This window comes from Triturus cristatus, chromosome 5_1 (genome assembly GCF_964204655.1).
Source record: "Triturus cristatus chromosome 5_1, aTriCri1.1, whole genome shotgun sequence".
NCBI classification, from domain to species: domain Eukaryota; kingdom Metazoa; phylum Chordata; class Amphibia; order Caudata; family Salamandridae; genus Triturus; species Triturus cristatus.
This window is the reverse complement of record NC_140587.1, coordinates 107,259,081-107,280,770: the sequence shown is the minus strand read 5'-3', so window position 1 is coordinate 107,280,770 and position 21,690 is coordinate 107,259,081. Positions and strand designations below refer to the sequence as shown.

At 42.4% G+C, this 21,690-nt stretch overlaps 1 protein-coding gene across 1 annotated transcript in view; it reads right to left on the bottom strand.

Annotated features, from left to right (window-relative positions):
- Window positions 1-3,053: 3,053 nt before the first annotated feature.
- LOC146830331 (pentraxin fusion protein-like) overlaps window positions 3,054-21,690 on the bottom strand; it is a 337,598-nt gene continuing 318,961 nt past the window's right edge. Inside the window, exon 5 of the mRNA XM_085604537.1 lies at window positions 3,054-3,627. Coding sequence (XP_085460663.1) covers window positions 3,432-3,627 — 196 coding nt within the window. The 3' untranslated portion in view covers window positions 3,054-3,431. The remainder of the gene's footprint in view (window positions 3,628-21,690) is intronic.

Here is a 21,690-nt window from a genome sequence, read left to right as displayed (position 1 = left end):
TTTTGCAGCAGCTTTCGTGTATTATGACCTACAACAAATATGTACTTGTTATAACCTCTTTGCCAAGTTACTTCTTAATTATGTTTGCATTTTTATGTACCTGCGTGCAGGGCGTCTCTTTTAAAAAGCCGCTTGTTCTGTTCAGGTATTTGTTGGCAGCAGATGCTTTCTGTATATGGATGAATTATAGTTAGTGTTGTGATATCCGTCATTTGAAATACAATGTTGTAGTCAACACTTGGTAACTATAATTCAGTAAATAGTAAGTCTTATCCTTGATGTGCATTTAAAATGTTTTGTAAAACGGTTATGTACAGAATGTAGATATGACTAGACGCTTGTCTTTTTCATGCTGAAATAATCAAATGAAGAATAAAAATAATTTGTGAAATAAAAGGTATAAATAAAATTCCGGTAGAAACAAAAAGGAATGTGTTTGGTCATAAAGCGAAAGTATCAATGCTTAAAAAGAAAGTAAGGTAAAGGCTTTATTCCCTTTTCTTAATATATAAGTACGGCCCTGCCTGCACCTCGTCCCTTGGACCTAACTCCCCTTTTTTCATCTCTTCATTCAAGAGCATTCCAAACTCTTCTCTGCAATATCATCTCATGAAATGAAAATCTAATCCCAGGTCTGATTCCTTTAGTATGGGTGTGGTTGAGAAAACAATGCAAATACTGCAGAATTTTTTTTATTTTGTTACAGTGAAATAGAATATACCATGATGAAATTAAATTTATTACATTTATTGGAGAAAACAACCTAAAGATATTTGCTATGGGTCAGAAAAATAAAGTAAAAGTAGCAGGAGCTCAAACTCTGTCAGCTCAGCAGATGGAAAGAGATGCCACACTGTTCCTTCAGGAATGAACTACACCGCTATTAAACTTGGGGGGAAAGTGAGTTACAGGACAAAAGTCAACTTCTGGACCCTGACAGAGTTTTGCAAGCCAGGGCCCATAGCAGATTGGTTTGCAATGACACATTTGTCTTTAACATTTCTAATAAGGATATCTTGTATGTTCTTCCATGTACGTTGGACTTGATTAGATCTTTTAGTGTGCAATTCTGAATATCAACAAGCAACGAAGAACTTAAAAACTGCAGTGGTAAAATCAGTCTGTACTGCTTTAAGTCCGCCACTGATACCACGTGTATAGTGTGGTTGTGAAAAAGGTAGAGGAACATTTGTGTATCAAGACATTACCACAAAGACATAAACAGGCAAAAACTGAAATTGTGTGATATTTATCAATATACCACCCCTCGGAATTTAGGGATTTAGTAATTTCAATAATAAGAGCTCAACTACTAAGGTCCATCAACAATCCTAAGGTGGAAGAACACTTATTAGTAAAGAAATTCAAACTAAAAAAAACATAATTCAAAATTAACGATGATAGCAGTGTGAATGAGGTTACTAAGAACTCACCATGGCTTAAATGTGATGGCAAGAAAAGAAATATCCTGCATGACGTGCTATTATCAAGACTGTGAAGTAATCAGAAGAAATGCTGGAGCTAGTATGATAAGTAAGAAAAACTAAAGAAGAGGATGTGGTGTGTGGGTGATGAGGTTCATGTGAAACAAAAAGGTTGATCATAAAGATCAGGATACATATGTTTATGATTGATCTGTGTGATTGGTTGTTTGTTATAAGGTAGTTCAGCCATTCTTAACCTGTGGCCTGCAGACACCAGGAGATCTAAGACACTAGGGACAGATGTACGCCCGTTTTTTTGTGGTCATAGAGGGGTTTCAGACCCCTTTGCGACAGTAAAAAATGAGTTGGCCATGTACTACTCCCATTTTGCGAGTCGCAAATTATTTGCGACTCACAAAATGTGAATAGCGAATCGCTATTAGGAAGGGGCATTCTGAGGGCGTCCCTTCCTAATAGCGAGTCCTCTAGGTATGTATGACTCTTTTGCACCTCTATTGCGGTCGCAAAAAAGTCGCAGTTTACCACCCTTCTCAGAAGGGTGGTAAAGCACTCGCAAATGGGAAGGGGTCTCCAGGTACACCTTCCCCTTTGGGAATGAAAGGGAAAAATATTTTTTAAGGGCAGGCAGTGGTCCCAGGGACCACTACTTGCCCTTAAAAAATGAAACAAAAACGTTTAATTCTTTCTTTTTTAAATGCATCTTGTTTTCCTTTAACCCCTTCGCTGCGGCGGAAATTCCGCCGCAGCGCTGGGGGGTGCGGGGGGCAGCGCGGTGGCCCGGTGCTCATGACGGAGCCACGCCGTCATGAGCCACGGTTGGGCTGTGCTCATGACGGAGTGTTTCCGTCATGACTCCGCCCAGAGCGCTAATCGCCCGCACAGGCGGGGAATTAGCGCCGCCGGCCGCGGCATGACGGAACCACTCCGTCATGAGCACACGGCAACCGTGGCTCATGACGGCATGGTTCCGTCATGAGCACGGAAGGAGTTAAGGAAAATAGGCTGCATTTAAAAAACAACTGCTTTATTGAAAAGCAGTCACAGACATGGCGGTCTGGTGCCCCCAGCAGGCCACCATCCCTTTGAGGCTGGCCATTCCCAATGGGGTTGCAAATTGCGAGTGGCTCAAGAATATTGATGAGCCTCGCATTTTTTGACCCCATTGAGAATCACTAACAGTGTCTCTGACACTGTTGTACATTTACTTTAGGTCCTCGCAATTTGCAACTCGCAATTTGTCACAAATTGCGAGGTGCTAAATGTGATGGTCATACATCTGGCCCTTACTCACACTTAGAAAATGAAATAATAACAAGTTAATACAGTATGTAAATATGCATGGAATAGATTTAAATTATGTTGGCACGATGTGAGTGGTTTTATGAATTTTATGTTATGCAAATTTTCAGATATTATCATTATACCATAAATACCAGGAAACCAGGAAACCAGGAAACTGCCGCTAAAGCGGCGATAATGGGCTTGATAATATGCCCTTGTGAATTCCCATAGAAGCTCATGTTCTGGTGTGAACCTGGGCTTCTATGGGAATTCACAAGGGCACATTAGCGGCGATAATTTGAGCACCGTTTCTTGATAATATGGCCCTAAATTCGTTGGTAAGATTGGATGAAGTCAATACACAGATGTGCAAAGGAATGTTTATGTATTTTGTGTTATGTTTTTTAGCATGATGTGTTTGCTTTTCTGTTTTTTCCCTGTAGTTTCTTTACGTTTAATTCTTTTATCTATATTGCTCGCATTTGGTCTACTTATTTCCTCCTCCTATTACTGCAATGTAATTCCTATTGTTAACATGTAAATATGCTTGTTAAGATGCATAGTGGTCCTGTTATGGTTCGGTAGGACGATCCTAAAGCGAAGGAGCAGGATTAGTCTCTTAGAAGGTGATGGTTGAAGGTGTCATGTTTCCAGGGCTCTGTTGTTGGCTGTCTGGCTCTTGGCAGTGTCTCTCCTGTCTTACGTTTATTTAACAATTTGATGGAACCAATAACGATGGGCTGCTGTTTTCAACCTTGAAGCATAGACTTCCACTTCACAGAGGGAGAGGACTTCCTCCCGTCCAGGGATCATGACCTTGATGTAGCGACCATTCTTCCCTCCACAGCAAACAATGATCCCTCTTCGATATAAACCATTTACATTAGTCAATGTATCACATCTGCGGAGGTGGAGAGAAGAGGCACACGTCATTAGTTGTGTACAAAAATAGCACTGGTGTGTTGAGCACTAAGGTAGAAGTTACCAGTACATCAAACAGTAACTGGCCATAAACAATATGCGACTAGGCTGTAAGCCACTGATGCTCAATTGAATGATCATGATCCGTGTGTCCCAAAGAACAGACACTAGAACATGTTACTTAAAAATCAAAAGACAAAAAGATACATAAAATACATAATGGATGTGTTAAACTGGATGTACTTATGATCTGAGAAGAATGAGTTTAAGTGTGTAAGAACTGTGTAATGGGATTTAAAATGTCTCTATGTTTAATAAGTGCACTTCGACTTAACTTCTTTAGGTTTATGGACTATCACATCAAAATGAACATCTCAGGCTACAACTTTCCTTATAAATATGAAAATCCTTTCCTTTCATTATGTACTACATGTACGGCCTCAGCTCAGCTTAGCCCTGCTTTGATGACAGAGCTATTGTGCCTTAAAGAGGAGCGATTCTATTCGCCATAAGTTGGCAGGGTATGCTCAGACGTGAGTCCCTTGCTCACTTTGCCACTGGATTCAAGCAAGCCTGGCTGAAGACGGCTGAAATGCCAGAAACCGGTCCTAGGAAGCTTGTTTCCGGTCCAGGGAAGACATGGCTTGGCAGTTCGGGCTGGACTGTTCCCATGAGGCACAGGGTCAGACTGATTTGCATATGGCCATGTCTGAACTGGGGTGGCAGAGTGGGCTAAAGAACGGTGATGGATTAAACCCAGATCAGTTGACTGGGGGTGAGTGCTTGCAATGTTCAACACTCCGTCCATCATTTCCTTTGGTTTTTGCTATTAGTCCAGGCCAGGAAACAAAATCCATATTGTAAACAAAATCTAGATCACATATTGTGTAGCAGCTTCCAACAAAACCATACCTCTGCCTACGATAGTAAACAAGCACCAAAGCATACTTATTTTAAATTAGGAAAAATTTGGGACCATAGTTTTTCCCCAGCTTAAATGCTAATACCACAGGTTGTAACTGACACAAGCACATCTGCAAAATTTAATTATAAGCTCTATCTAAGCCTGGGTGAAACTCACATAATTTCCTTGGGGGAACATTGGTCAAAAGGCAAACAAAATAGTGGAATTACATCTACTTTGGATGCAAAGACCAAGGGCCATAATTTCAAGGAGCTTGAACCACCACTACATGTTTTCCTATGCAGCAGAGTATTCAGTGCTCCACATTGCCCCATATTTACAAAACGGATGCATTGGGCCATAGCATCAGTTTGTGTAGCCATGCATCTCATTATACCTGTGATGTGTATAATGTATGCAGGGAAGGTGTTGCATTGTCAAAAGTCACTTAGAACCAACGCAATGAAACTTTTCAGTGTATCACTCTGAGCCCTGAATGTGTCAAAAATGTCTACACCATAGATGCATCAGAATTTGTGATATATCCATGGATCATTGTGCCAAGGAGCTCTGTATTGTAAATACAACACATCCATTGTCTTATTAGGGTATCTTACGCAGGTGAAATAAAAATGATGCAGCGCTGTGTCAGGTCTTGTACATTTTCCCTCTGGGAGGGTGTAAGCTTCAGATTTTAAACAATCACACTAGCATAGCTGGTTAAAAAAGATTATGAGAAGTAGGACATGAAGGAGGTTAAGAGGCATTGGAAAATGAAAGGAGTGTGGATTTTTAGGTGTACTGAACCACGTTTAACTGCAAAGATGAGAGAGAAAAAGAGTGTATGTGTATGAGTGTGGGTGTGTGGGTGTGTGGGTGTAGGTTTGTGTTATTATCCTTGTGGAGACTTGAGTGTGATAACACGCTCATGCTGTGGGGACTTGGTTGCACTGTGGGGACCTGAACCCAGGTCCTCACAACGCATTGTCTTGTAAATGATAAAAAATGACTTCAGGATCATCTGTGTCAATTTTTACAACTTTTTAAAAAACTGCCTTGCGGGGACCTGTGTTTCATCAAGTGTCTTTATATTTCTGCTCAGCTCTGCCTTCGTAGACAGGAGGCGGTACTGCATTCTTAAACACACTTTGCATTTAAACCTACTTTGCTCACCAGAAACACACACTAGCAGCAGAAAGGACATGCATTTCAAAGGAAAAGCTGCAAAACTTCGTGTTATGCAATATTTTTCATGCAAATTACCTTTTTTCCATTTAATAAAATATAACTTTATTTACATGAAGCTATTGAATTTTGACATTTGTGTCCGAATATTGCTGAAAGTAATTTGGGCCAGTATCACATGCCAGAATACTTCACAGTTGCCATTTGATCCTTATCTGCAATTAAACAGTGTTGGTGCACTACACTGTGATACAACATAAACCAATTATTATTTTTTTTTTTTCAAATCAACTAGAAGCATAAATGCCTTTTGTTACATTTTAATGCTTGACCCAGAAATTCAGAGTCTTTATGTTGCTTTGCCTTTGTTTTCATATTAATATGCACTATTGTTTGTTCTTTTAGATGCTGACTAGATCAGTGACTGACTAGCGTTGCATTGTGCTAAGGGCTACATTCTCGCAGACAGCAAACTGAAGCAATGTTATACCCACAGTATTGGGAAGAGTATTTTTAAGAGAAAAGGCATATTCTCATGAAACTAATGAACTACTTAAAAGATATATTTACATATCGTCATAATATGTAATTACATTTCAATCATTTGAATGTGCTTAGTTTTAAAAGCTTTACAAATTAAAATAGCTTGTTGACTTTCCTAAAGGTAGGTGAAGAAGAATCATATATATAAAATGGAGGATGCACCAAAAGAGGTTTTTTTCTCCTGATTGCAAGTGTACATTGTACTATCTTATAGATGTTTCATGTTGGGCAGATTGTGTCTTTTTTTTCATTATTGCTGCTTAAGATTTATGAAAAGGATGCAATGCAAATGCATGATTTTATTAATCAAACATCCCTTCTTTATTTAAAAAGGGAACTGTTCAGGTTTTGCTTTTCGTCTCCCAATATGGGGCCTAATGTTTCCCAATTTGGGGTCTAATGTACAAACAGACTGTAGTATCTTCATATAAGATAAATTGTATTTTCTCAGTTTTTAGGGGGTATTAGTTCCTCCTACGTAATTGTTTATGGGTTTTAGTCCCATATATTTAGTGTTTAGGGGGTGTTAGTCCCACCTACGTAAATGTTTATGGGTGTTAGTCCCGTGTACTTAGTGTTTAGGGGGTGTTAGTCCCATCTAGGTCATTGTTAATGGGTGTTAGTCCCATTTACTCAGTTTGTAAGGGGTGGTAGTCCCACCTACGTTTTCGGTAATGGGTGTTAGTCCCATCTACTCTGTGTACAGGGGGTGTTAGTCCCTCCTAGGTTATTAGTAATGGGTATGAGTCCTTTTTACTACATTACAAGGGGGTGTGAGTCCCACCTTTGTCACGTTAGTGTTGGGTTTTAGTCCCTTCATTTAATTATTAGCCTTTGTGTGTGAGGGTATTTGTCTCTTGACGCCTCACTGTGCTGCATTCTGTTATGTTTGTTGCACTAGTCTATGGGTGTTAGTCCCATACACTTCGTGTTTAGGGGGTGTCAGTCCCACCTAGGTCATTCTTAATTAGTGTTACTCCCATATTATTTGTGTTTAGGGGGTATTGTCCCACCTATGTCAGTAGTATTGGGTGTTAGTCCCATATACTTAGTATTTAAGGGGTGTTAGTCCCATCTACGTTTTAGTATTGGGTGACATCCACCCATTGTGTATTTGGTTGGGAGTCTTTCTTCCTGTCCGTTTCTGCGGTTCCTCGGTTTTTTTATTGTGATTTTCTGTGTTGGTATTCATGAGTATATTGTGTGGTGTTTCCAATCTCCGTTTGGTAGTTTAGCGTTGTTGGTTTAACGTTTTTTTGTGTCTCATTACAGGAGGAGGTTGGTCATGGTGTGTGAGTTTAATGTTTTCATTTTATCCTTATTATAAGAGGAGGATGGGGATAGTTCATTCTTATTTTCCGTCCTTTTCTTATCTTTTTCCTTCCGTTTTATAGTCTGGTTCCCTTTCGTGGTATGTGTAATTCATCTTACCCTTGGGTTTTGGACTATTTATCTCTTGTTTATTTTGTGTTTAGTTATTATGTACTTTTAGTGCTCTTTGTTTTATTGTCAACTGTAAAGAAGGGAGATATTGTAGTATCTTCATATAAGATAAATTGTACTCCTGTATTTTGTAGTTAGCTGCTCAGCCAGTGTGAGTGTTCCATGTGGAATGATGACGTGACTGGAATGTTGGTGTGGTGAGAGACAGTTAGGAGAGGATGGGCTGAGCAGCTAGCAGGCTGCTCCTGGTGGGGCTATACTATGGACTTTACTATCTTAATAAATAACCTAAAGATATATACTGGCTACGTCTGCTGTGTCACATCAACCTATGGAACCAGGTCACTTCACAGACTTGTCCCATAGAGTAGCTTCATCTCTTTCTCTCACTCATATCCTCAAAAGGACACTTTTATAGACAGTCTACTAAGAGCTCTCTTTTAAACATGAGAAGGGACAAATAGCCACCAGGATGATTCTATGTATTCATCTTATGTCCTACTCAAGTATTAAATAGCAAAATAAAAAGTAAACACATCTCCAAAATGTTTAAACTTTATTCACTTCAGGAGCAGGGCACTATTAGAGCGCGTACAGATGGCTAGGGGCCTGATTTAGAACTATGTGGATATCCCGCCTGCCGAAATACAAATCCCATATAATATAATGGCATTTATATTTCAGCGGAAAGGATATTCCTCACCGGTGTGACGGGGTAACCCATCCATCAAGATCTAAATCGGGCCCTAAGTTTCAAAACAAATAATGTTGATGCTGTTCTCATTAGTCTGAGGAGGATGGGTACAAAGGAAGGTGAACCCCATTCATTTTTAATTCTCAACACACAGCACCCAACTTCTCGCATGAAAATTGATCTTGGTCTTTGAACTTGCCTGGCTGCTCCACTTTATGCTTGAGAATGGTACAGGTAATTGGTATGTTTGGAGAACTTGATTGTCTTTCCCAGTCATCTGGCTCCACATTAAATTTTGGAACATTGTATTTCAGTTTCAGTTTCAGTGAGATGAGAAATGAACAGCAGCACAGACTGGGGAAACCTGTTGCATAACAAATACATGGTTGCAAAAGTTGTGTAAATCTAATGATTTACGCCTACACATTTTGTAAAAAAGGAATAATGTAATGTGAACCCTGTGCGTCCATTTTTGGTCCATAGTCCTGTAATGTAATCCACATTTCAATTAGGTAGCAAGAATTTTTGAATTGCAGCCCTACTGTCAATATATCTATACATTTTGAACCTTATTTTCTTCAAACCTACTGAGCAGATTAACACTAAAAACCATGATTTCTGGGTGAAGCTATAGGGACATATTGACAAGAAGATTGCGCCACTGTAATGTCACTTTTTAGGTCTCGCTGAGTCAGCGCACATGCGCTGCAAAGAGAGACTTTAGTAAGGGCTTTAAAAAATGCTACCGCCGGCTACAGCTTGCAGTGCATGTGCACGGGTGCGCGCTTCAGCAGAGGCGCCATATGGCGTGAATACAGCTGCGCGCGCGCCACTCGTGCACATGCACTGCAAGCTGTAGCCGGCAGTAGCATTTTTAGTTTGCTAATCGCGGCACCGGTTCTTTACTTTTAACATTAAAAGTAAAGCGCCGGTGCTGCGATTATAGCAAAAATAAAGAAATAGAAACAAACATCTATTTCTTTACATTTGCTATAATCGCGGCACCCGCACTTTACTTTTAATGTTAAAAGTAAAGCACTGGTGCCGCGATTAGAAAGAAATCAAGCATTGGCATAGCCAATAGGTCTCGCTTTTGGGAGCTTATAAGTATTTAGTTTGCAACTGTTGCATGGCTAAACACTCATAAGGTCCCAAAGGCGAGACCTATTGGCTATGCCAATGCTTGTTTAGATGTTCCAGTGGCACAATTCCCTACATATTTACAAAGCAGCATTAAGCCATGTTGCATGGCTTAACGCCGCTTTGTAAATTTGCTACTCTTTCACGCAGTTTTTGCATGAAGAGGTGTGCAATGAGTGTTGCTATGGGCATGCCACAGCAACATCCATTGCTTTTTGACGCTGCCCCAGATTTACCAGGATGTGTAAATCTGAGGCAGCTCTAAAACCTAATGCCATGCAAAAGAAGGTGTTAGATTGGCGCAACGAGGAGAAATACTTTTATTTCTCCTAGTTTTTGCTCTTTCAATGTGTGCTGCATTCTACAGCGCACATAGAAAGAGCAAATAGACTTTAAAGACCTTTCTGCACATAAACAATCCTTCCTTGCAACACAAACACCCTTGCACTATGGCACAAGAGTGTCCGTCTTGGCGTTAGGCAGATATTTTCAGGACCAGCGCAAGAGAAAACACAGGGCTGCACTGTATTCTGGTGAATACGGCGCATCCATGCATTTTTAAATGGCGCGGCACTGCAAAATATGCCAGAGCGTCGCACTTCGTCATTTCCATGTGACCATACTCCCTATTTTTCTGCCAAATTTGGTGTAATTTGTTTAGCTGTTTTGGTTGGAGGAAAAAGTGACCCTCCTTTTCCTTGGGCCCCTTTTGATAGATCACCCTGAAACTTTCCAGGAAAAATCTCAGGTGGCTGAACTTTTTTTTTTTAAAGGTTTGCAAAAAAATATCAAAACATGCCAAAGTTATTAGCAAACCAAAAATCGCCCTCCTTCTGGAAACTCTGTTGACTGCCACAGTATTGTATAAATGTATACATAAACTCACGCAACACAGGCACTATGTACATGTGTCAATTGTGTAGGATGCTTTCCTGGAGGGCTGATTTGTAGAGGACAGAGATCCTTCCTTAGCCCTATGCAGTAGACACAGGGAAAACCAAAAATTGAAGCAGTTTTTTCTAACAATATTGGATGCTTAGAATAAAAGAGGCACACCCTTTATTTCAAGGATTGTTTTCAGCTGAATGCAACATCATATATGTGCTATAAATATTTTACTGTGGAAGGTAGAAAGGACAAACAGTCAATGCTCACATGCCACATAATCCAGCACCAGCAACATATTTCCAAAATATATATAGTACTATTTTATGGAAGTTAACTGGTCCACTTTCAATTATTCTCACAGTATTCAGGTACTAAGAAAGAGGTGACACGATGAGTTTAATAGAGAGAAAAATTAAATGATAATAATGTACCCTGTTTATGCACTTCTAACACAGCTTTTCCACGTGAAATCACTAAGGGTCCAAATTACGAGTTTGACAGTGCGCCGGCAAGACCGCCACACTGCCAAAACCGTGTGACAAACGCCCGCCGCATTATGACTTTTTTAGTCACTGGCGGGCGTTTATTTGGGTGTTCCCACAGCAGTGCCAATAAAATAGGCCCTAAAATGGGAATGGCTAAAACATTTCTTGAACGGCATAGATTGAAAAGTCCATGCCGTGCTGGAACGTCTGTGCATGCACACAAGGGGGAACATGTTGTGCTCCCATGTGTGCAAACACAGGGTGTGAGGCACAAAGGGTCCCTATAGCGTCCCCTTTTTTTCCTCTCCGTCAAGGTTTTCATGGCAGTGGAACCGCCATGAAAATTCTGGTGGAGAGGAACCTCGCAATTGCGGCCTCTTAACCACCACGCCACTGCCAGGGACTGGTAGTTCCCTGGCGATGTTGGTGGTCCCAGGGCAGCACAACCACTAGGGTCATAATGTGGCAGTCAGAAGACCGCCGCCCCAGCATGAGTCTGATGGTCCAAGGACAACCAGACTCGTAATTAGGGCCTAAATAAGGCAGGTGTCTCTGTTACCCACCTGGCAGTCAAAGTCACCAGGGGCAAGATTTATGCTATGAGAGATTGATCTCTGGCTAATCTGCTGGGTTCTGCGGACAGTCAACCCCCGATTGTTCCAGGAGCATGGTATTTGCCCCCCATGCGTTTATCAGAACCCTTCTCTGGGACCTGCACCCCTCCCCTTCTCATTGTAAATTTTGGAATTTTATATCCGAGCGCCCGGAGGAAGGTGTGACTCACATTGCAGTTCTTACCGAAACCCATGTCAGTGCATACTAAGAACAGATATACAAGGACCACAATATGCGATCGGTGTGCTGACACTAACATGTATTGAACTGAATGCTATATTACATAGATGGACTAAGGACATATGTACTCATATTAAAATGTATTTAGTTAAATACTTTATTTTAAACAAGGATCAATACTAAAGATGCACCTATTTTGATTTTTTATATTTCAAGCCATAAGTGGAGACAGCCCCATGTTAGTCCTTGTTAGATTGTTTTCATTTCAGGTTTTTGTTGATATTTATTGATATGCAAAGTATGTTAGAGTGTATGATATGTATGTAGTTGTGGTTCATGAGATTGAGGGATTGTAGGGGAATAGAAGCATTTCTTGAAGATGCTTATAGTGAAATACACTAATGTATGGGTAGAAATTATGTTCATATTTTGTGGGTATTCATTCTGCCATGTTTTGAATTAAATACTGAAGTGCTTGTATCTAAAGAAGATGATTGTTTTATTATTGATGGCTCTTTTGAGTTTGTGGGTCTGCATCACATGGTTCTTTGGAGATTGGAATTTGCCCCCAAATCACAATAAGATAATCCGCTATTTCGTATTAGGAGGCAGGCTGTCTATTGTTGTTTATGATATGCTGGGGTCAACATGGCCTGCTGTTCTTTGATCAACTGAAACTGAGAGTACTTGCGCTGCTAAGCAGCAGCTGACATAAATAAAAGGCACTGGAATAAGGGCAATAGTACTAGAAAAGCAGCAGCCTTTCCATCCCCTCATCAGTCATGCATACTGGTTATTGGCTACACATAGTCTATATTTCAACTCTGTCAGACCCTTAAACACAATCACAAGGAATTCCGGCGAGATGTAAAATATGCCTACAAAGGTTACGTTGGTTTAAATCAATCAATCAATCAGTGCCACTTGTAAAGCGCGCTACATACCCGTAGGGTCTCAAGGCGCTGGGGGGGGGGGGGGGGGGGGGTGCCGCTACTGCTCGAACAGCCAGGTCTTCAGCTTCTTCCTGAAGGAGAGGTGGTCTTGGGTCAGGCGCAGGTCGGGAGGGAGGGAGTTCCAGGACTTGGCGGCCAGGTAGGAGAAGGACCTTCCTCCTGTAGTCGCTCTTCGGATGCGGGGGACAGCGGCGAGGGCGTGGTTGGCTGATCGGAGGTGGCGTTTGGGAGCGTAGAAGTTGACTCGGCTGTTGAGGTAGCTCGGGCCTTGGTCGTGTAGGGCTTTGTGTGCGTGGGTGAGGAAGCGGAAGGTGATTCTTTTGTTGACGGGGAGCCAGTGAAGGTCTCTCAGATGTCCGGAGATGTGGCTGGTTCGTGGGATGTCGAGGATGAGTCTGGCTGAGGCGTTCTGGATCCGCTGGAGTCTCTTCTGGAGCTTGGCGGTGGTACCGGCGTAGAGGGCGTTGCCGTAGTCCAGTCGGCTGGTGACGAGGGCCTGGGTGACGGTCTTCCTGGTCTCGGTGGGGATCCACCAGAAGATCTTCCGTAGCATGCGTAGGATGTTGAAGCACGCCGAGGAGACGTTGTTGACTTGCCTGGTCATGGAGAGGGAGGAGTCCAGGAGGAAGCCCAGGTTGCGTGCATGGTCTGTCGGTTTGGGTGCGGTGCCCAGGGCGGGAGGCCACCAGGAGTCGTCCCAGGCGGAGGGTGAGGAGCCCAGGATGAGGACCTCCGTCTTGTCCGAGTTCAGTTTCAGGCGGCTGGTCGTCATCCACTCGGCTACCTCTTTCATCCCTTCGTGCAGGTTGGATCTGGCGGCGGCGGGGTCGTTGGTCAGGGAGAGGATCAGTTGGGTGTCGTCGGCGTAGGAGATTATGCTGAGGTTGTGTTTGCGTACGATGGCCGCGAGGGGGCTCATGTAGACGTTGAAGAGGGTGGGGCTCAGAGATGATCCTTGAGGGACGCCGCAGGTGACTTCGGAGGCCTCTGACTTGAACGGTGGTAGGCGGACTCTCTGTGTTCTTCCGTCGAGGAAGGAGATGATCCAGTCCAGCGCCTTGTCCTGGATTCCGATGTTGCTGAGGCGCCGTACTAGGGTGCGGTGGCAGACCGTGTCGAATGCCGCAGAGAGGTCTAGGAGGATGAGGGCTGCTGTTTCTCCATTGTCCATCAGGGCTCGGATGTCATCGGTGGCGGCGATGAGGGCGGTCTCGGTGCTGTGATTGGCTCGGAAGCCGGACTGTGAGGGGTCGAGGGATCCGTTCGTCTCGAGGAAGGCGGCCATCTGCTTGTTGACGGTCTTCTCGATGACTTTGGCTGGAAACGGGAGGAGCGAGATGGGGCGGTAATTCTTGAGGTCGGTGGGGTCCGCTGTAGGTTTCTTTAGTAGGGCGCTGAGTTCGGCGTGCTTCCAGCTCTCAGGGAAGATGGTGGTGTCGAAGGAAGTGTTGATGATGTCTCGCAGGTGGGGTGCGATGACAGCGTCGGCCTTGTTGAAGACGTGGTGAGGGCAGGGGTCGGTGATCCGGAGTGGATGGAGTTCATCGTGCGGATGGTGTCTTCGGTGCTGATCGGGGTCCAGGCGTGGAGGGTGGTGGTGGTGGGTGGTTGTTCGGTCATGGTGTGCGTTGGTTGGTTGTTGAAGCTGTTATGTATGTCCGCGATCTTGTTGTGGAAGTATGAAGCGAGGGAGTTGCAGAGGTCTTGCGATGGGGTGATGTCGTTGTTTCCTGCGCTGGGGTTGGAAAGCTCTTTCACGATGTTGAAGAGTTCCTTGCAGTTGTGTGCGTTGTTGTCCAACCGGTCTTTGAATGCTGTTTTCTTGGCGGCGCGGATCAGCTGGTGGTGTTTCCGGGTGGCAAGTTTGAAGGAGGTCCTGTTGTCCGGTGTCGGTTCCCTTCTCCAGACTTTCTCGAGGGCTCGGCAGTTCTTCTTGGAGCTCTTGAGTTCGTCGGTGAACCATGGGGCCTTCTTGCTGCCGGGTCTGCTAGGCGGGGTCCTCAGTGGGGCGAGTTCGTCCGCGCAGTTGCAATCTAAACAATTAGTGAGATTTAAAATTAAACACCTGCCACAACGGACCATGAAAGTATTTACAGGTGTTAAACTGTATGTCACAGAACTTATCAGGAAGCATTAAGCCAAGAGCGTCTATTTCTAAACTATCACTCTACTACTAACATACCCTTTCTACGTATGGTGCTTGGGAAAAATTGTGCACATTACTACACTTAATATGTGCTTGCCTTAAACTCCAGCACTTCAGGTCGAACCTACTTGATGAGAGTTATATCATATTTCAAAAGAGTACTCCCAGATTATGTACATACATGTTGCGTGGGATACCCAATACACAAACATATCCACTGCACACTCAGCAGATGGCACATGTATTTTGTGTGGCTAGACAGCTGTAAACCCCAGACTGGGGAAACATGCACACCTCAGATATTGGAGAATGGCACCTGAGACTGTGGGGCCTGCTAAGTGTTGAGAAACTAACCACAGGTCACGTTGTCTGACTTCAGTGTTTATGGAATGTACATATCCCAGATTCTTCAGAGTACTCAGGATCATCCCGTCAGGCATTTCACAATTTGGCTGGTTAGAAATGTTAGTATTAGTTGAGGGCAGTGAGACCCACCAGAAATAATAATCGCAATCCTTCTTAGGGTGAACCTCAAATCTCACTAACTAAACCTATCCTTTACTCTCTGGAAGGACACAAAAGCAGAAAGGCTTAATTTAGAGGCAATGTGTAAAGTACTTAAGCGGTGCTCAAACAGTAATAAATTGAAAACGCCACAACAGAAAAATCTATCTCTGTGGGGTCTAGACTATCACTTCAATCGCACAATATTTCCATAGGTACCAGACCATCACTATAATCACACACTATCTTTGTGGGGACTTGAACATTGTTATAACCTCACAATATCTTTATGGAGACTTGAACATTGCTATAGCCACACACTATCTTTGTGGGGACTTGAACATCACTATAATCACACACCATCCTTATGGGGACTTGAACATCGCTGTAATCACACTCTATCTTAGTGGGGACTTGAAAATCACTATAATCACACACTATCTTTGCGGGGACTTGAACATACTTACCTTCACAAACCATCTCTGTGGGAACCTGAACATTCCTATAACCATGCACTATCTCTATGGGGATGTAGAGAGCATGACCTTCACACACCATCTTTGAAGGACTTGACTATCCCTATAATCACAAAGTATCTGTTGAGAACACCACAACAATCACTCTCTACGTGGAGGCTTGAGTATGCCTACAATCACACATGGTCTCTGTTTGGACTTGGAAATCATTATCTTTAAGCAATGAGTGGGGACTCTAACAGTAACATGATTACATTCACACACTATTTTGTGGGACTTGAACACCCCTATAATTACACACTATCTCTGTGGGGACTTGAAAATCACTATGATCACACACTATCCTTCTGGGAACATGAAAATCACTATGATCACACACCATCTTTGTGGGGACTTTAACATCACTATGATCACATGCTGGAGCGGGTAAAATAAAAATATTTTGGTATACCCAATCCATTTACATAAGTTTTATTAAACCGACTAAGAAACTAATTCTAATGAATAATAATGTATGGTAATTGAACTAATCAACCTTATTAACCAAGAGAATACATGTGGGAATGCATTTGCATGGCTAAAATAATAAGTGAACTAAGTTTGTACGCATATTAAAATTATATGTTTAGTTGAAGCAATGTTAATGTGTTTTGCGCTTAAATAAACCAGCATTAACAGCTTTAAATGTTGCATATGGCTAGATAAATGCATACACATAAGGGTATTAGCAATGGAATAACATTGTTTATTCATTTCCATGTATTAATTAAGTTTTGCGTTTCTTTACCTTAAGTTGTCTATTTCGGCCTGCTAAAAGATGGCCGCCAACTGAATCCACACTAAAGTACATGACTTCATGCAATTGACAGCAGAGGAAAGCGTCTGCACTGACTACGTAGCAACCTCTCCTTGAACCCCTGAACCAGGTCCATGAAGACTACTCTGGGCGAAATACCAATGTCCCTGAACACAGATGAAAATGTTGTGAAGTGGGAACCAAAAGCCACCTTTCCACAATAGACTGATACTTTCCTGACCTGGGAACGATTTTCCCATACGCCTAGTTTAATACATCATCCGTATGTGAACTATTAAATTGTTGCTTAAAATCTTGGGACGGGGCTGAATTCAGCCAATGAAAACCCCAGAAAATATGAAATGTTTCTATTATATGTAAAATTTAAGTATAAATATTAGTAGTCCAGAGAGGGAAAATTAGGTTACCACCCAACGAGCTGGAGACGCACCCTGATCGATGCTATTCACAACGCTGACAGCAGAGGACAGGACGCTAGACTCTTTGATGATTTTCTGAGGACCCGATTCTGACTTAGAGAACGACAATTAGCCAGAATAGGTAATTATGAAACAAGATTCTATTGCATTTGTTAGGATTTTAACCTGCAATTTAATTAGATAAAGAAAATTTATAGTTTGAAGAACTGTGTTGGGTGGTTATTTCTTGAAATGTTTTTTTTATTAGTATAAAAATTGAAGTGTTTTTTCATCAAATCTCTAGTTCAACTAAAGGATCCAGTTGACCTCCGGATGGAGGAATTGTTAGGGTAAATTAAATAGATGTGGTTTCCTCCATCCAAAGGAAATAGAGCTGTAGTTCGGAAGATAATTAGAAGATCACTCTCCTCTGTAGGCACGGATAGGATTGATGAGAATGAAAGTTGGTGTTATGGGCCCCACCAGCGTATGATGTATTTATGTGCGTGTGACTGTGGAATCATACCGTCCGTGGAAGCAAGAGCAGATTTTGGGTTCTGAACTGCACCAGTTTTCTTGGTAGCAAGATGATGGTTTTTATTGTCTAGGTTTGATGAGTTGTGTATATATATAGCTACCAGTATTCTGGGTAGCTAGAGATGGGTTTTATTGTTTTAGTTTGATGATTTCGTATGTATATATAGCTTATTGATTATCGATTGATATTGATATATGTATTAACACTATATGTTGAAGTCGTATTGAGTTCTATGTAGTCTGTACGGCTTCTGGGATGTAAGAAGTCGGTGACAATTCCGTAGTAGGACAGACGTAAGCGCTGTTCTCGGGAAAGACGGGATTGTGGTTGCCCGTAGGTACACGGGGAAACGCGTAAAAATTGGAGTTGCGCGTCGCATTGTCTGGGTTGGATTCGATGACATCGCTGTGTGTCGCCATTAGAGATAATTTCTGTGTGAGAGAAGTGTATATGATAGCAAAGAGTTATTTGTGAAATTTCAGTCTAAAGTACCAGGAAACCAATAGGTATGCCGATAACGCTTTTTACTGAAAAGGTAGCAGGTGTTCTCTGAGCTTGTTAGAAGGACAAGGTAGAGGTAAGCGCTGCTTTGTTAACGAATGTTATAATTCTGTAGTAAGACAGACAGTACGCTGTTCTCGGGAAAGCAGGATTCTGTGTGAATGAACAGTACTTCTTTGTGTGAAAGTGCGTGAATGAAATAGCATTTGAATTGATTGCGGAACTCTGGTGTTACTTCTCAGGAGCATTACGTTTCCAATTATGTGTTTTAATTCCGGAGAGAACAGTTAATTAATGCGTGGTAGAAGGGTGAAGTAGAGGGATGCGCTACTTTGCCAATGGATGTAATAATTCTGTAGTAGGGCAGAGGTAAGCACTGCTCTCGGGAAAACAGGATTCTCGTGGGAAAGGTCTTTTGCTATTCTGTGGTTAGCGGAGCAGACAATGGAGATGTTTGTACGTTGTAACTAACCAGTATTGTAAATTTGAAACAAAGTCTACCGTGTAGTTTTGTAAAGGAGGGGTAGACTGAGGACAGGAGTCAGGAGTAGAAGCCGCTGCAGCGACAGTAGATGTCAGAAGGACCGGGCTGGGATTGGACAGCTAGTCAGTGACGTAGACACTCCAGGATTGGTGCGTTAGTGTGAGTCGCGCAGGGATTGGAAGTTGTGACAGTGACGTAGACGTGCCAGGATTGGTGCATGAGTAAGAGTCGCGCTACTATTGGATTAGAGATTGTACAGTGGTCGAAAAGACTAAAGAGTTCACAAAAGACAGGAAAAATGTATTATCATTCACCCGAGAGAAAGAAAAAGTCCGTGTTCAGTAAATTGAAAAATTTATTTGTAAAAGACAAGAAAATTGTGACTAGGGAAGGACAGTTACTCCCTCCGGCAAAGACCCCTGCATCCTTCATGGTTGCGAAAAATGGGTACCATACCTATATCTGGTTAGACAATTGGGCAAAGTATACAAAGGAAGACGGAGTTCTAGCGTTTCCAGAGAATGGGTCTTTTAATTTGGCCATTTTAAGGAACTTACGGGAGAGGATGATGGGCTTAGATCCGCGACCCAGGCCTACACAGTTTGAGGCATTGACAGAGTGGGAAGATGAGATGCATGAGCGAGAAAAGCAGAGAAATGGATCTAGGTACCGGTACATGTTCGGATGACCAAATGATCGAGAAACTCATAGCGATAGAATGAGGATGTGGCGAGATGCCAGTATGACAGAAGGACTATTTCCCCTTAGAACGGAAGGAGAGAGTGGAGGAAGAAAATGTCTAGAAAAGAGAAATCATGTAGAAACCCGGAGGTATGGGGCTAGTGACACGGATGATGATGTTTTAGATGATATGTTTTACAAGAGCCCGCCTCCATACAGACAGGAACCAGAAACGCCAACCACAGGAACCCCAGTAAGGGAGACTCTGAGAATCATTAAAACAGAAGTTATGACCCCAGAAGTAAAAAGAAGAAATGCACTTAAAGAAACGGGAACTAGGGTTGAGAACGAAAATTCTAGAGAATTAGCGGAAACCACCTTAGAATTGACTGAGAAAATAAGGAACTAACAAAAAATCTAGAAGCAGTTACAGTCCCTGTGACCATAGGTCCTGTTATGCCTATATTTGAGAACCAGAAAAACATTGAGCAGGGGCTAACAGTTCCGTATGTGAACCAAAGACAGGCAGAACAGCCCCTGATGAAAACGAAAGAGAGTTCCTGGGGACATGCTATGGGTAAAAGGGAATTACCTGTGTCAAAGAATCCATTTTATTGTTCTGATACTGCTGAGAGAAACCGAAGGGTAGAGGGATCAATGTTAGAACCACAGAGACTGACAGAACCAGGAAATGCAGAAAAATCAGTAAGCATAACTACTGAAGATTTGAATGACTGGCTAAAGGGTTTGCAGGATAAAGAAAAAGAATCACATACCATTGATGTTGCAAAATTAAGGATGGTGTTAGAAGAATTGATATTAGGGACAATTCCCACAGAAAAGCTGAAAAACTACCAAGATGAGTATCTACTGTACCTATGCAAGAGCATCACTTGGAGAGCGAAGAATTTACATGACAGACTAGCAGAATTAGCGAGTGAAATGGTAATTGACATGGACAAGGTAAAAGCTTTACAGAAACCATACAGTGGATTTTACAGAAAAAGACATTGAGAATCTGAACGCTGCAGGACGAATAGAGCAGATTAGGGACATAATCACAGTATTAAGGAAATGGGGAGATATGGACAAATGGAAGAGCAGGTGGTATAGGAAGCGAGATGACATCTCCGACAGAACATTCCCAGCGTTTCCCGTGAGAGAAAAAGAAAAAGTGGTAATGGAGTTACCTATGAGAGAGATTCCAGGAGGGGGATATGTGCATGTCCCATGGACCAGACAGGATATTTTGTCATTTACAAATGACTTCCCAAGATTACGGGAAAAGCCGGTCGAGTGGTACAGACAGGTAGACAGATTTGTGAAATTATCAAAAGTGCTGTGGATTGATTCGAATAGTCTGTTTGATATATTAGTGCCAGCAGACTTGTGGGCAGAATGTAAGATAGTCATAGACTGGCCCACTAAAGAATACCCGAGAGATCCCAAAACAGGAGCTCCAGACCCAGAGGTCATGAAGAAGTATGAACAGGTCATGGCCTTCTTGAAGAATAAAGTGCCCCGAAAAGAAACAGATTGGGTTAAAATAGATCGAACACATCAGGAAGCGAAAGAGTCAGTCAACGCATATTATGAGAGGCTAATTCTGGCTTTTAAACAGTTTAGTGGGGATGACAGCCTGGGAGAAAAAGACCTGAGTCATTTTGTGTACAGATTTGTGTATGGTCTGCGTCCTGAGATTGGGGACATGCTCAAGCAGCACACCGTGGACTGGCAGAGCAAGAAAATAGATGAGATTCTGAGACATGCTAAATACTTTAGTGATGAAATTGAGGCAAAACAGCGGAAATTAACAGAGACGGCAATGTGGGGTCAAGTAAAAATCGGAGAGAGACAGGAAGCCCAGCTAATAGAACAGGCCAATAATCCAGGTATAAAATCAAAGTTTGGTCTGGGAAAGGGAAAGGGTAACATAGAGGAAGCCAAGAAGAAGTTTCCTTGTCACAACTGTGGCAGGTTAGGGCATTGGAAATCCGAGTGTAAAAATCCACCTATTGCTAATGATGAAAATCCGTCATTAAATCCACAGGTGCAGTGTGAGGGGAGTGGCCCATCGCCGCAACAGCAGAAGGCTGTCGGTCTACAGAATCAGGTGCCAAAACCGCCATTACCACAGAGCCGGAGTACACAAAGATATAGCAAAGAAACGGGATTCTACAATGAAGAACAGGTAAACAAACCGCAACGCGTGAGCGCTGTGTCACAATATTGGATGCACAATGATGAAAGTGAGCCAGAAGAAACCTATTGACGGTGCCGAAAAGAGGAAGCAGAGTGTGTACTTGGCGCATCTCTAGAAATAGATCAGACAGGACCATTTGTAGATGGGAAAGTTAATTATGAAAATATTATTTTCTTAGTAGACACTGGAGCTACACGATCCACTGTCAGATCAGCAGATGTGAAAAATCTTCCTCTTTCGGATGAAACAATCCAAGTAGTTGGTG